The sequence below is a fragment of the Muntiacus reevesi genome, chromosome 4 (genome assembly GCF_963930625.1).
Source record: "Muntiacus reevesi chromosome 4, mMunRee1.1, whole genome shotgun sequence".
NCBI classification, from domain to species: Eukaryota; Metazoa; Chordata; class Mammalia; order Artiodactyla; family Cervidae; genus Muntiacus; species Muntiacus reevesi.
Window position 1 is genome coordinate 169,635,223 of NC_089252.1, and position 14,643 is coordinate 169,649,865.

Sequence of the window (14,643 nt, forward strand, 5' to 3'; positions counted from 1 at the left end):
GACCTCTCCACATCTCAGTTTCCTCATCTGTAAATTGGAGATAATAGTTTCTACCTCAGAGGTTGCTTTGAGGCTTTAAACTGAGAACATTGTCCAGCACATAGCCAGCCATCAGCGTTTGGAATGTTTGGAAATATGTATTTTTTAAACAAATAGCAAGTAACATTGTAACAAGTGGTCCTCACAACAGCCTTGTTGGGTCAAGATTATTATCCCCATTTTAGGGATGAAGAAACTGAGACTCAGAAGATTAAGTGACTTGCTCAAGGTCTCAAGGCCAGTAAGTGGCAGAGCCAGGATCTGAGTACAGGTCTGACTCTAAACCACTCATCTGGCCCTCCTCCCCAGGATTGATCAAGGGGGACCTCCTAGAGAGGGATGGCTGAGGAGGGGGACCCTAAAATGCCAAATGTAGTTCAGGGGAGACAGGCTATGGAGAAATCAGGGAATCTGTGGAGGCGGCAGCTGAGGCAGCTGTGTTCCCCTCCCCAAGACTGTACCCCATCTGGAGACCTGAGCCCCCTGAGTCGGGAACCCCCTCCTTCTCCCATGGTGAAGAAGCAGAGGAGGAAAAAGTTGACGACACCATCTAAAACTGAAGGCTCGGCTGGGCAGGCTGAAGGTGAGGCCCTGGGGGGCAGTTTCACTCTCACCCTGGACCCTCACCCCCAAACTCCAGGTCACCCCTGCAGGTGGGGAGGGAAAGGCGCCTGAGCGGAGTGCTTGGCTATCATCACCACTCTGTACATTATTTAGTGAAAGTGGATGGGTGCCCCTCGGCCCCTGTGGTTCCTTCTGTTCCCCAGCCGATGCCTTTTATGGCAGTAGGCCCCAGCCCCGTTCTCAGTGACCCCTGTAAGTCTGTAGCTCCCGCTCCCTCACCCAATGACCCTCTAGTTCCTGTTCCGGACCCAACTCTGCTTAACACCGCAGCCCCTGTGCCCAGAAGGCCCCCTTCTCCCCCAGGACTCGGCCCCCGACTTCAGTGTCCTGCAGTGAGTCCTGAGCTCCTGGGCTCTGCCCACCCAGCTCCTGTTCCCAGTACTCTCTGTGATTGCCAAGCCCCACACCAGCCTTTGACTACAGTGGTTTCCATTCCTGCCTCCCTGACTTCCCACAGACCCGAGACTCCTCCTGAACCCCAGGGGCCCTCACCCCTGGCCTCTGACCTCCTGCCCCCTTCCCCATGTTCCCTCAGACCCTGGTTCATCCCTTCCCCTCCCAGAGACCCGGCTCCTCACTGGTCATGGTCCCCGGTCCCTACCGCCCCTGCTCTCTGCCGGGTGCTCAGACCCAGGTTCCAGATCTGCCTCCTCTCATGGCTCTTGGCTTCCGCTCTTCTCTGCTCGGGGGCCACTGACTTTGGTTCTGCTTTCTCTCCCCATCTCTGTCCTGCTTTCTCTCTGTCACTCTCTCTCTCCATCTCTCCATCTGCCTCTCTTTTTCTCCTTTCTTGGTCTCTTTCTCTGTTCTGCTCTCCATTCTGTCTCTATCTCCTTTGCTTCGGGAAACCAGCCAAGCGCAAAATGTGGAAACTAAAATCCTTTGGTAGTTTAAGAAATATTTATAAAGCAGGTAACAAGTGGGGAGCTGGGTGGGGCGCTGAGCTGGGGTGCAGAGGGGTGGGGGTGCCCCTGCCTTCCCTGCATGCGCTCGGGCTTCCTGCTCTCCCGCCCCCTCTGCTTCCCCAACCACTCTGCTCCACTCCCAGGGGCTTGGGATGGATCTCTGGGAGGAATGGTTTGGGCCAGGCAGCTCCTGTTTGAATTCTGCCCCTAATGACCCCATCCCATCCCCCCACCTAGAGGAAAACTTCGAGTTCCTGATTGTGTCCAGCACTGGTCAGACGTGGCACTTCGAGGCAGCCAGTTTTGAGGAGCGGGACGCCTGGGTTCAGGCCATCGAAAGTCAGATCCTCGCCAGTCTCCAGTGCTGTGAGAGCAGCAAGGTCAAGGTAAAGGGTCGGGGGTTGGGCGGAGAGCAGAGGTGAGTGTCTGGGGCGTCCCGAGAAGGGCTCAGAGGGAGAGTCTGACTACTTCCAACCCTTTCCACAGCTGCGCACAGACAGCCAGAGCGAGGCCGTGGCCATCCAGGCGATCCGGAATGCCAAGGGGAACTCACTCTGCGTGGACTGCGGGGCCCCCAGTGAGCAGAAGGGGGCAGTGGAGAGGCCCGGGAGGGAGCGCGGCTCGCTGGGATGGATGAACGCTGCTGGGTGGCCCGTCCAGCTGCTCGGCCGGGGAGCTGACCCCTGCATTCCGTCCCCAGACCCCACGTGGGCCAGCTTGAACCTGGGCGCACTCATCTGCATCGAGTGTTCTGGCATTCACCGGAACCTGGGCACACACCTGTCCCGCGTTCGCTCGCTCGATTTGGACGACTGGCCGCGGGAGCTGACCCTGGTGCTGACAGCCATCGGCAACGACATGGCCAACCGCGTGTGGGAGAGTGACACGCGCGGCCGCGTCAAGCCCACGCGGGACTCTTCGCGGTGCGCGTGCAGAAGAGGGGTGGGGGCGGCTCAGTGTGTGCAGCTCCCACGAGGGTCCCCTGGCTAGGGAGCAGAGGTCTCGGGGTGGGAGGTCCCTAGAGCCTTTCCTGTTGATCTCCGGTCCTGCAGGGAGGAGCGCGAGTCATGGATTCGCGCCAAGTACGAACAGCTGCTGTTCCTGGCGCCGCTGGGTACTTGCGAGGAGCCGCTGGGCCCCCAGCTGTGGGCCGCGGTGCAGGCCCAGGACGTGGCCGCCGTGCTCCTGCTCCTGGCCCACGCGCGACACGGGCCGCTCGACACCAGCGTGGAGGACCCGCAGCTCCGCTCCCCACTTCACCTGGCGGCCGAGCTCTCCCACGTCGTGATCACGCAGCTGCTGCTGTGGGTAGGTGGACCGGCGCTGGTGAAGGGGGCTTCGAGGGCGCCGTCTGGGCAACAGGCAGGCGCGCAGTGGGCGCGGCGAGACCCCCAGACGCGCCCCGTGCGAGTGGGCCTGGCGACCCGGGGCGGCCGGCGGGAGGGCGTTGGCCCCGGGGACGCACCGTGACGCGGCCGCCTCCGCCCGCTCTAGTACGGCGCCGACGTGTCCGCCCGCGACGCGCAGGGCCGCACCGCGCTCTTCTACGCCCGCCAGGCCGGGAGCCAGCTCTGCGCCGACGTCCTGCTGCAGCACGGCTGCCCGTGCGAGGGCGGCAGCGCGGCCACCACGCCCAGCATCACCGCCACGCCCAGCCCCCGCCGCCGGAGCAGCGCCGCCAGCGTGGGCCGAGCCGACGCCCCCGTCGCGCTGGTATAGTTGCGCCGCCGGAGAGACACCCCACCCCCCCGGGCCGGGCACCTCCACTCCGGGGGACCGCTGGACAGACGCACCCACTCACCTCTCCGATGCGCACCTGGTTCCCGCGGGAGCACTTCCCCCACCCCATCCCCGCAAGAGGGCACAGCCCCCGCGCCTCCCGGAAGACACAAACTCACTTCCCTCTCCCCAGCGAGGCATGGAGACCCCGGCTTGACACGCACCCTCTCCACCGCTTCCACACTCGGATTGCTCTGGGTGCCCGCTGGGGGTTTGCTGCAGGGACTCCCCCGCCGAGGTCCCCGCTCCTGGCCGCTTGGATGTGCCGGCGCGCCCCCTAGGGGTGGGGGAAGGACTCGGTCCTGCCTGTGTTGGACTGTCCCGCGGCGGGAGCAGTAACCCAGGCTGGCTCCTGGGCGGCGCCGCGCCACAGGGAGGGCTTAGCACGTGGAAGGCTAGCCCTGGGACTTGGGGCCAGTAAGGCGGACGCTACCCCTTCCATGCTAACCTCACTGCCCAGGGAAGGGGGAAGGGCAGCGAGGGGCAGGACCCCTGCTGCCCGCGGGGGTAGGGGGTCCCCAACCCTTTCCGTGAAAGGGACCAAGAGGAGTGGAAATCAGGACGTCCCCCCCACATCCACCCATGGATGGAAGCTAAAGGGTCGGGGGAGCCAAAAACCTGGGTCCCTCCTCACTACTGTCTTGGGAGGGAGAAGGGACGGAGCAAGAGCGGGCCGGGGGGACTGGGGCGGGCCTTGTAATTTATTGCTTTGTTCCCCAACCAAGGGGCGGGGCGGGCAGGGCTTGGGAGGGCGTTTCAGGGTGGGGGAGGCCGAGGGTGGGCAGAGGGTGGGGCGGGGTGGGGGTGCTCTCGGGTTGTGAGTGTCCGTGACCGTGACTGCGTCCCTGTGACTGTGCAGCGCCCGTGGTGATCTGGGGTAGGGGGCACCCCTGCAATGGGACCCCTCCCCCACTATTCTTCCTGTCCAGCCCCTCCCTCCCCCTGGAGCAGCTCCAGACCCACCCCTCAACCCCATGATCCCTCCCAGCCAGGGTCAAGATGGTGTGAGGTGGCTGGGAGGGTTTCCCGAGCCCCCCTGTCCCATCCCCAGAAAGGGGGCGGTGGGGTGAATCTCCCTGGCCCAGCCCCGCCTCCCTCGATCAACCCAGCCCTTGGGCTGTCTGTGTCAGTGGTTTCCGGTCTTTTCTTTTTTTTTTCTCCTGGCTAAAACATTTTGCAGAGGACCAGGTAATTGGGGAGAGAAGAGGGGCGGGGGCAGCAGGGGATACTACCCCCTCATCTCCTCCAAGGCAAGTGGTGTGAATCTTCATCAACAGCAATTAAAGAGGAAGTGATTTTGTCTAGGGGGTGAGCTGCTGGTCTGTTCTTGAAGAGCTGGGTCAGAGAATGGCCTTGGTCAGGCTGGGGAACTGGAGGTGGGAGAGGGCTAGGGAGGGTGCTTCCTGCTGGGGCTGGTAGCAGAGTATCCAGGGGCAGGAGGTGGTAGGTCAGGTACTCCATCATGAGCAACAACAGCTTCTCGGGTGGAAGGAGACAGGCAAGTCAGAGCAACCCTGGGGACCCAGGGAGCAGAGAAGTCACTAACTCCCAAGATGACTCCTGTTCCGGGCGGGAGTTGGGGTGTGACGTTTAGAGAAGACCCGGAAGGGGCTGCTTGGAGGAATGAGACGGTAGGGTCGCTTTGGTTAAGAGCAAGAACTTTGGAGTCAAATCTGGTTTTGACACCAGTACCTCCACGTCATAGTTAAGTGATCTTGGATAGGTTCTCTTGGTGGCATCTGTTTATTTGTAACCTGAACAATATCTGCTCAGAGGGCCCCTGGCCAGGGCTCCAGCCTCAGCCCTGGAGGACCACCCCAGGCCAGACTACTCCCTTTGAGGTACCAGAAGTAGAGCTTTATAGAGTTCCTCTCCTGGCAGGGAGGGAAGAGCTGGGAGATCTCCCAACCACAGATGTCACTGGTGTCGCAAACGCCAGTTCGGCTGAGGCAGACGTCTGCCCACCCCCACGGCATGCACAAGACTGCAAGGACGTGGCAGCCTGAGGCCAGCACCGCACCAGGAGCTGCAGCGTCCTGTGGTTCAGCATGTAGCCAACTGAAAGCGTTTGGCCTGGTAGAGGGGCCAGATGGGGGTGCTGTTGGGCCAGCAGCCTGGGCACAGCCACACACGTGTTGTCAGCCACCTTGATAAACCAGTCTACGGCCCATTGTCTTCCCGTAGAGTTGGTTCTGGCCCCCCAGGCACACTCAGCCCCACGAGGGACATTCGGCCACAGGTGTGCCAGTGAGCCGATTGCATGAAGGAGCCCAGGCCCCTCTCACGTGGGGGGCCCCGCTTCTGCAGGATCCTAGGCTGGGTGACCTCCCAGGAGAAGGTGGAGTCAGGGTTGCAGATGTAGTCGCAGGTGTGTGGTCTGGGAAGGCAGAGCAAGAGGAAGAGAGGCAAGTAGCAAAGAAGACTCGGCTGGGAGGCCCAGCCACCATGCCCCCTTCATCAGAGGCCCTGGATGCCCCCGCTCCGTCCTCTCTTCCTTTTTTGGTAGCACACGCTCACTCCCTTCCTCAGAAGCTTGAATACGAGAGACTGGGGGAAGGAAACAAGGGCCCGGAGAGGATGAATGACCACAGGGAACCAGAGGCGGGTGGGATGTTCCCTTCGGTTCCTAGCAGTGAAAGGTGGTCAAGGTGTCAGCAGTCCCACATCAGATCCCCACACTAAGGCCTCCGCTGGCTTCTTTCTGTCATGGGCTGTGGGAAATGTAAAAGGTGGTCCTCCAGACTGTGGCGGAATAGGACCCTAGAAGTGGATTCCCCGCGGGCTGGAGGGGAGCTGCTGCCCCTAACGTCCACGCCAACCTCCCCGTTCCCCTTGGTGTCCTCACCTGGATCCCTGCTTCCATCTGCGTCCCCTCTTCCGGTTACCATCTGCCGCACGTCCGGCTCCCCTCCTCTTGTTTGCCTTAGCACAGCTGGGAGTTTTACCAGAAGCCAAAGGAAAGTAAAAAGGAATTTATTATTGAAAGTACAAAATGATTAAATCTAGCAAAGTCTCTAGAACTCTATTTTCTTTTTTATTTATTTTTATTTTCTATTGAATTATGTAGTTGATTTACAATGTTGTGTTATTTTCTGGTGAGCAGCAAAGTGATTCAGTTACATATACATATGTATGTGTATATATACACCCACACATATATACATTTTTTTTTGGTATTCTTTTCCACTATGATTTATTACAGGGTATTTAATATGGTTTGTTCCCTGTGCTATACAGTAGGACATTGTTGTTTATTTCATATATAACAGTTTGTGTCTGCTAATCCCACACTCCTCATTTATCCCTCCCACCCACTTTCCCTTTTGGTAACTAGAAGTTTGTTTTCAATATCTATGAGTCTGTTTTTATTTTATAAATAAGTTCATTTGTATCATATTTTAGACTCCACATATAGGTGATATCATATGATATTTATCTTTCTGACTTATATAGTATAATTTCCAGGTCTATCCATGTTGCTACAAATGGCACTATTTCATTCTTTTTTTATGGCTAAGTAGTATTCCTGTGTGTGTATATTCCACATCTTCTTTATCTGTTTATCTGTCAGTGGACATTTAGGTTGCCTCCATGTCGTGACTATTATAAATAGTGCTGCAATGAACACTGAACTACATGTATCTCTTGGAATTAGTTTTCTCTGGATATATACCCAGGAATGGGACTGCTGGATCACATGGCAACTCTGTTTTTTTAAGGAACCCCCATACTGTTTTCCGTACTCGTTACACCAATATATATCCCCACCAACACTGTAGCAGAGCTCCCTTTTCTCCACCCCCCCCCCCAGCATTTATTATTTGTACACATTTTTAATGAAGGCCATTCTGACCAGTGTCAGAGGATGCCTCATCATAGTTTTGGTTTGCATTTCTCTAATAATTAGCAATGTCAAGCATCTTTGCATGTGCCTATTGATCATTTGTGTCTCCTTTGGAGAAATGTTTACGTCTTCTACCCATTTTTTGATTCAGTTGGTTTCTATTGCTGTTACTAAGTAGTATGAGCTGTTTGTATGTTTTGGAAATTAAGCCCTTGTCAGTTGCATCACTTGCAAATATGTCCTCCCAGTCCATAGGTTGCCCTTTCATTTCATTTATGGTTTCCTTTGCTGTGCAAAAGCTTATGTTTGATTAGGTCCCATTTGCGTATTTTTGCTTTTATTTCTATTGCCTTGGGAGACTAGCCTATGAAAACAACATGATTTATGTCAGAAAATGTTTTGCATATGTTCTCTTCTAGGAATTTTATGGTGTCATATCTTATGTTTAAGTCTTAAGCCATTTTGACTTTATTTTTGTGATTGGTGTAAGGGAATGTTCTAACTGCATTGGTATACATTCAGCTGTCCCACTTTCCCAACACCACTTGCTGAGGAGACTGCCTTTTTTCCATTGAATATTCTTGCCTCCTTTGTCAAAGATTAACTGACCATAGGTGTATGGGCTTGTTTCCGGGCTCTCTGTTCTGTTGCTTTAATCCATATGTCTGTTTTTTTGTTTGTTCATTTTTCTGGTTTTGCCAGTACCATGCTGTTTTGATTACTGTAGCTTTGTAGTATGGTCTGGGGTCTGGTAGTGTTATGTCTCTAACTTTGTTTTTTTTCTCAGTATTGTTTTGGGAATTCTGGATCTTTTATGGTTCTATATACATTCTAGGGTTATTTGTTCCAGGTCTGTGAAAACTGTCATGGGTGTTTTGATAGGAATTGTATTAAATCTGTAGATTGCTTTGGTAGTATGGCCATTTTAATAATATTAATTCTTCCAATCCAAGAGCTTAGGCTATATTTCCATTTCTTTGAAATCATCTTCAACTTCCTTTATCAATGTTTTATAGTTCTCAGCATGCAAGTCTTTTACCTTCTTGGTCAGGTTTTTTCCTAAGTTTTTTGTGGTTTTTTTGATAATGTTATTTTAAAGAGGATTTTTTTTTTTACTTTCCCTTTCTGACATTTCATTGTCAGTGTAAACAAATGCAACAGATTTCTGTATGTTAATCTTGTATCCTGTATCTTGCTGAATTCGTTTATCAGTTCTAGTAGTTTTTGTGTAGTGTCTTTAGAATTTTTTGACCTAGTATAATGTCATCTGCATAAATGACAGTTTTACCTCTTTCCTTTCAATCTGGATACATTTTGTTTCTTTTCCTTGTCTGATTGCTATGGCTAGGACTTTCAATACTATGGTGAGAGTGGGCATCCTTGTCTTCTTGCAGATTTTAGCAGGGAGGCTTTCCACTTTTCACCATTGAGTATTTTATAATCTGTAGGTTTGTCATAAATAAACGGCTTTTATTGTGTTGAGATATGTTCCTTCTGTACCCACTGTGGTAAGAGTTTTCTTTAAAATCGTGGATAGATGTTGAATTTTACTAGATGCTTTTTTTTTTCATCTATTGAGATGATCATGTGGATTTGTCTTTTCTTTTGTTGATGTGGTGTATCACCTTGATCTTTGTATACTTGTCCCAAGGACTGTCCTTGTCTCAAGGATGAATCCAACTTGATTGTGGTACATGATCTTTGTTGGATTCAGCTTGCTAATATTTTGTTGAGAATTTCTGTGTCTATATTATTCAAAGATATTGGCCTGTAATTTTCTTTTTTTGTAGTGTTTTTGTCTGGTTTTGGTATCAGAATGATGGAGGCTTCATAGAATGACTTTGGGACTGTTCCCCCCTTTTCAGTCTTTTGGAAGAGTTTGAGAACAATCAGTATAATTTCTTCTTTTATAAGTTTGGTAGAATTCCCCAGTGAAGCCCCCTGGTCATGGGCTTTTGTTTGCAGGGAGTTGTATTTTATTGTTGTTTTTAAGTTACAAATTCTATTTCACTTCTAACGATTGGGTTATTCAAATTAATTCTTTTTGATTTGGTTTTGGTGGAATATATTTCTGGAAACTTGTCCATTTCACCTAGGTTGTCCAATTTTTGGCACTTAATTGTTTATAGTATTTTTTACATTTTGAAAATTTCTACATTATTGGTTATTTCTCCCCTTTCATTTCTTGTTTGATTTGGGTCCTTTCTCTTCTTTTTGGTGAGCCTGGCAGAGGTTTGCTGATTTTGTTTGCCCTTTCAAAGACTCAGCTCTTGGTTTCATTGACTTTTTCTATTGTTGTTGTTTTTTTAAATCCCTATTTTATTTACTCTCTGATCTTTGTTTTCTTCCTTATGCTTGTTGTAGGTTGTTTGTTCTTCTTTTTCTTTCTCCAGGTTATTTGAGATTTTCCTTGTTTTCTGAGGAAGATCTGTATGGTTATGAACTTCCTTCTAAAGATTGCTTTTAATGCATCTCACAGATTTTGTATGGTTATGTTTTCACTGTCATTTGTCTCAAGCTATTTTTAAATTTTCTCTTTGATCTCATCATTGAACCATTGTTTTTTTTAGTACCACATTGTTTAATCTCTGTGTAATTGGTTTTTTTTTCTGTTTCTCTTTTTTGTGGTTGATTTCTAGTTTCATGCTTTTATAATCAAAAAAGATACTTGAAATAATTTCTATCCAATTAAATGTTTTGAGGCTTGTTTTGTGTCCTAGTATATGGTCTGTCCTAGAGAATATTCCATGTGCACTTATATGCACTGTTTCTCCTGATGATGTTAAGCCTTTATGCCTCCATCAAGTCACAGATAAGCCTCCTGCCTGTCCCCACGCTCCCATCCTACAAAATTCTGCTACAGCTTCTGATGGTATTCCTTCTATGACTCTTGTCTCCAAGTACCCTCCAGTCTCTTCAGAGCCCAGCTGGTTTATTCTGTTCCTGAGTACTTCCCGTGGGCCAGGCAGTGTGCTAAGAGCACAGCACACGCACTATCTGATGCAATCCTCACCACCACCCAAGGCCAGTGCAGTTGTCCACAGTTTACCCCGGAGGACACAGCACTGCAAAAATCAAACAGCTTGTTCAAGGCCCTGCTAATAGTAAGTGGGGGGGGGCGGGGGGTGAGGATTTGAATCCACCATTCTGCCTGTAGCTGCACTTGTGGTAGTGTCTTAGATCCCTCTGGTTAAGATGCACAAGTGGATCTGGGGTTGCAGGGTTTTAGAAGCCTACCCATTTGTAATTTTAAATAAAACAATGTAAGCATAACTTGCTCAGCAAGTATAAGACCACTTTCAGCAGGAAGGTCAGCCTCATACAGCTTCCTTCCACAACTGAACCTGTTGGAGGCCTGGGAGTTTCAAGTCCTCTATTTCTTACATCACGAGTCAGTGAAGTTGTTGGCAGAAATGCTGCACTTGAGAGGTGCAGAGGAAGAATGGAGGGGAAGCGGGGGACCTAGATTTGCACCTGGTCGTGAGGAAGAGAGGGAGGCAGCTAACCAGGCCACCAACCACTGGCAGACTCAGGAGCGGGCCTGTGTGTGGCAGCCCTCTCTCTGGGCATGACTGCAGCTAGACGTCTTTTCTGGGCAATGAAGTGGTATGGCTGGCAGGTGTGGGGTGGAGTCTGCAGCACACTGCCGCAGGAGGATCCCCGTGGCGGGGTGACGCGTGGGACATGACGGGGGAGAAGGAACAGAAATGCACAGAGGAGGAAAAGGAGGGAGCCTAGCACTGCAACTGCTTCAGCCCTGGCCAGGCCAGCAGGCTCTGCTCCACTGTCCCGGTCTGTTCTGCACACCCCAGATCACTGCCGCTGCCCCGACTCTGAAGCACAGGAGGGGATCAGGGCGCATGCCCTCCACCCCAGGAGAACACCAGGTCTCCTCCCTGCTGAGCCCCCCACCTCCAAAGAAAAAAAGATGGATGGTTTGATGGTCCAGTTCTTTATTTAGAAACCTGATTGTTCTAGAACATGGTAGGTGGGTCTGTAGCCTACCCTTTCCGTGGGATTGTGTCAGAGGTGGTGGGCAACTTTCTTCCCATTTTCTCAGCAACAGAGAGAAGGTGCTTCCACTCAGAAGCACAGATTTGTAGGGAACAGTGTGGAAAGGAAAACGGGCAGGACATCTCAAGCTGATCTGGGGGAAGCAGGGAGGTGACTCTCAACAGGACTGGGGCAGGGGCGGGGGGCCTACCTCTTAGGGACTGCTGACCGGCCCCACTCTTCTCACTCTCCCTGCTCTACTCAAAAGATCTCAAAACGCTCTTAGGGAGGGGAAAGGAACCCACGAGCTGGGGGATGACAGCAGGGGAAGCCAGGAGGGAAGGAAGAGGGTGTGGGCAGAACCAGGGGCAGCAGATCACACAGGCCTGGGAGGTCTCCAGGTCTCAGCAGTAGCAGCGGCGCCTGCCCCACGGCCCCTCCACACCCCAGGAGGGCCTCGGGGTCCACAGCTCACAGCTCAGCTCTCTGCTGTTTCGCCTTCAGGGCCCCGGGGGTTGTGGGGGACAGAGGCAGGGCCAGTCTAGGAAGACTCTGGACTCTTTGGTGAGCTGGCGGTGGCGGTCTCAGAAGTCAAACTCATCCAGGTCCCCGGTGCCCTCCCCGCCGGGGGAGCCCCACACCCGGCGGTAGTTGCTCTCCAGGTCTTTCTGCCGCTGCCGCTCCTTCTGGGCCTCTTCCGCTCCCTGCACCTGGGGGAAGGCCGCAGGGCGGGCTGGGGAGCGGGGATGAGCAGGCCGCAGCAGGCACTGGGGGACGGCGGTGGGGGGCGGGCGGGCAGGTGTTGGGGAGGGGAGGGCAGGAGCCAGCACTCATACGGATGACCTGTAGGGCTCTTGCTGAGGGCTCAACACCCAGAACTGATAGCCTCGTCTTACAGATGAGGAAACTGAGGCTTGGATAGAGGCGAGGCTGGGGGCTGCCTGGAGGACTCTAAACCTCACCCTCAACCCCTCAGCCTGCTGGGGCACAGGGAAGGCGGGAAGGCCAGGACTCAGGGGCGGGGTGCCTCTCACCAAGATATTGAAGAAGATCTCCTTGAGGTTTCTCGTGTCCTCATCAGTCAGCCAGCGTGCATCCTCCTCAGTCCCTTCTGTCCCTGGTCGGACAATTTTGATCTCAATTTTCCCTGGAAAGGAGTGGGATGGGCAGTGAGAGGAGAGGCCAGGGGGCAGCTCCAGTGCAGGTCCTCTGCCCCCTGGGTCCCCAGCCGAGGTCCCCAGCCCCTCCACTTCCGGCAGCAAGCCCTTCCAACAGCTCTGAATCCAGCCCGCCCCCAGGGCCCACCTTCGGCTGTGAGTCCCTCCCTCTCCAGCAGGTCTTTCACCAGCCCCTCGATTTGTTTCAGCTGTGGGTTTTCCCGTTTCATCTCGAGGACAGTCAGATCCTGATTGGGGCCTCCGTGACGGAGCTTGGTGACCCGGACCCGGACTCTGTGCTCAGGATCCTCCTCTTAGAGGGGGAGACACACAGGGAGACACAAAACAGCGCCGTGACCCCAGGGCTGGGGGCCGGGGTGCTCGCCCCTCTCTGGCCGTCAGTTGCTTTTGGCAAGTTATTCCCTCTCAAACAGGTATGTCGTCAGGCTTCAGAATAAATTAGGACCCATCACCCCCCCCACCCCATTCCAACCTATAAAGCTCCCTCCACCGACTGCAGTTTCCTTTCTTCCCTCTGGACCCTATAATTCTGCCCATCACCTACAGGGAAACTACTGTCTTCTGAAGCAAAAATCAGCGAAGTTGGGGCCTGCCTGCAGAGAAGGAGGCTGGAAGACTTTGGTTTGGACCCTATGTTGGGAGTTGAAAGACATTTCAGTGTTTATAATAGAGGTAGGAGGATGGAAGGATTGAAACTAGGACGTTAGACCTGGAACACCTGGTCTCCTGTCCCACAGGACCTGTGGGACAGACACTGGGCCACAACGGGAAGGGGTGACTCTGTCCAGGCGACTGGCTTCTGAGTAGCCGGGCTGGCCATGCCTCTCTGCCAGCTGAGGGCACGCCCTGTGCAGTCCTAGGTGACAGGAGCGTCTTGGGCCCGCACACAACGGTCACTCATTTAATATCTACTCATCGGTCACAAGGTGCCGCAAAGTGCTAGGCACTGGATGTACAGAGCAAGCCAGGGAACAGCCCTGCCAGCGAGCCACACAGGCTCTGAAAGCTGCCTCTCAAACGGGTCACTAGGAAGCAACCCGGCGAAGGGCTAGAGGTGTTGGGAAACAGAGTGGTGTTCCAGAAAGAGCGAGAGGGTGCGCGTTCTCAGCAGGGATACAGGCGATGGACCTGGCCATCTGTTCCTGTCTGACAGCCCTCACCTGTTGGTTGAGGGGGTGGGGGAGGCTTTTTGGGGACAACCCTCCTTTTTCGGTGCTTCTTCATCAGCTCTGGGCTCTGTCTTTCCTCCAGCCTTTTGATGAGTTTGCTGAGAGTAGACGTCAGGGCCAGCATGGCCCGCTCGCGCTCTGACTCCTCCTTCAGCCCGTCTGGGTCTAGCTCTTTCTCTGTCTGGGAGGCCCAAGGTGGGGGTGGAGAGTTAGGGATCTGGGGAGTGAGGGGTCGTCCAAGCTCTACAGGGGAGTAAAGACTAAGTCTCATTCTTCTCACAGATCCCCTTCCCCGCCGTCCCAGTTTTAGTTAAGCAACTAGCAGTTCAGGGCTCCTGGCTGAATGCCCCTGGCAGGCGAGGCGTGGCTCCGGTTCTCTCCCCGCCCCTCGACCGGTCCCGCCTACCGGCGCTGGCAGCTGAGGAAGCTGGAAGCCACAGGCGGGAGAGCAGAGCTCACCTCCTGGATGATGTTCTCCAGCTCCCGCTCCATGCCAGCCTTCACCTCCGCCCGGAGCCGCTCTCGGTCTGATGGGAGCAGTATACCTTCCAGTTCCTTCTCAAATTCTCCCAGCAACTGCCGTTCATCCTCATCTTCGTCTTCATCCTCATCATCCTCCTCCTCTTCCACCTCCTTCTGCTGTTCTGGGCCGCCCTTTTCCTTCACCTCTGGTTCCCTGGAAGGGACTTCTGTAGCACTCTCTCCAGGCTGCTCCTGGTCTGCGTTTGGCTTCCCCTGGATGGGTGAGGATCAGGAGAAAGAGAGATGGCAGATGGTTGGGGTTTCCATAGGGACACACAGTGGAGGGCGGGGCACACAGCAGGGATGTGGTTTAGCTGGGGACTCGTGAGGAGTAGAGAAGTTGAGCCAGCTCTTTGGGCCCAGTTCAGGGTGTTCTGATTGCCAACCGGAAGGGAGAAAGGTTCCATCCTTCCCGGGAGCAGGGCTCATACCTTCCTTGTTCCACCCTTCAGCTCCTCTATCAATCGAATCAAGTCTGCGGGACTCCGAATGACTTTGACCTGTACGTTGTTCTGAAAATCTGAGATGGAGGAATAGGAATAGATCATAAATTAATTCTACTTTGACTTCCTAAGAAGAGGAGTTGAGGA

General features: G+C 53.4%; 2 protein-coding genes across 4 annotated transcripts in view; one reads left to right on the forward strand and one right to left on the reverse strand.

The window, feature by feature from the left end:
* Positions 1 to 4,015, forward strand: part of AGAP2 (ArfGAP with GTPase domain, ankyrin repeat and PH domain 2) — an 11,249-nt gene extending 7,234 nt beyond the window's left edge. Inside the window, exons 12-17 of the mRNA XM_065935095.1 lie at positions 494 to 622; positions 1,806 to 1,954; positions 2,055 to 2,145; positions 2,269 to 2,491; positions 2,621 to 2,876; positions 3,063 to 4,015. Of these exons, the coding sequence (XP_065791167.1) occupies positions 494 to 622; positions 1,806 to 1,954; positions 2,055 to 2,145; positions 2,269 to 2,491; positions 2,621 to 2,876; positions 3,063 to 3,287 (1,073 nt within the window). The 3' untranslated portion in view covers positions 3,288 to 4,015. The remainder of the gene's footprint in view (positions 1 to 493; positions 623 to 1,805; positions 1,955 to 2,054; positions 2,146 to 2,268; positions 2,492 to 2,620; positions 2,877 to 3,062) is intronic.
* Positions 4,016 to 11,127: 7,112 nt separating this feature from the next.
* OS9 (OS9 endoplasmic reticulum lectin) overlaps positions 11,128 to 14,643 on the reverse strand; it is a 33,196-nt gene continuing 29,680 nt past the window's right edge. For 2 of the 3 annotated variants that reach the window (XM_065934757.1, XM_065934756.1), the window contains 6 exons: positions 14,485 to 14,573; positions 13,991 to 14,266; positions 13,523 to 13,712; positions 12,490 to 12,654; positions 12,219 to 12,331; positions 11,128 to 11,894 (listed from right to left, as the gene is read on the reverse strand). In XM_065934757.1, the coding sequence (XP_065790829.1) occupies positions 11,769 to 11,894; positions 12,219 to 12,331; positions 12,490 to 12,654; positions 13,523 to 13,712; positions 13,991 to 14,266; positions 14,485 to 14,573 (959 nt within the window). In that variant the 3' untranslated portion in view covers positions 11,128 to 11,768. The remainder of the gene's footprint in view (positions 11,895 to 12,218; positions 12,332 to 12,489; positions 12,655 to 13,522; positions 13,713 to 13,990; positions 14,267 to 14,484; positions 14,574 to 14,643) is intronic. The other variant, XM_065934758.1, reaches the window with a different exon arrangement.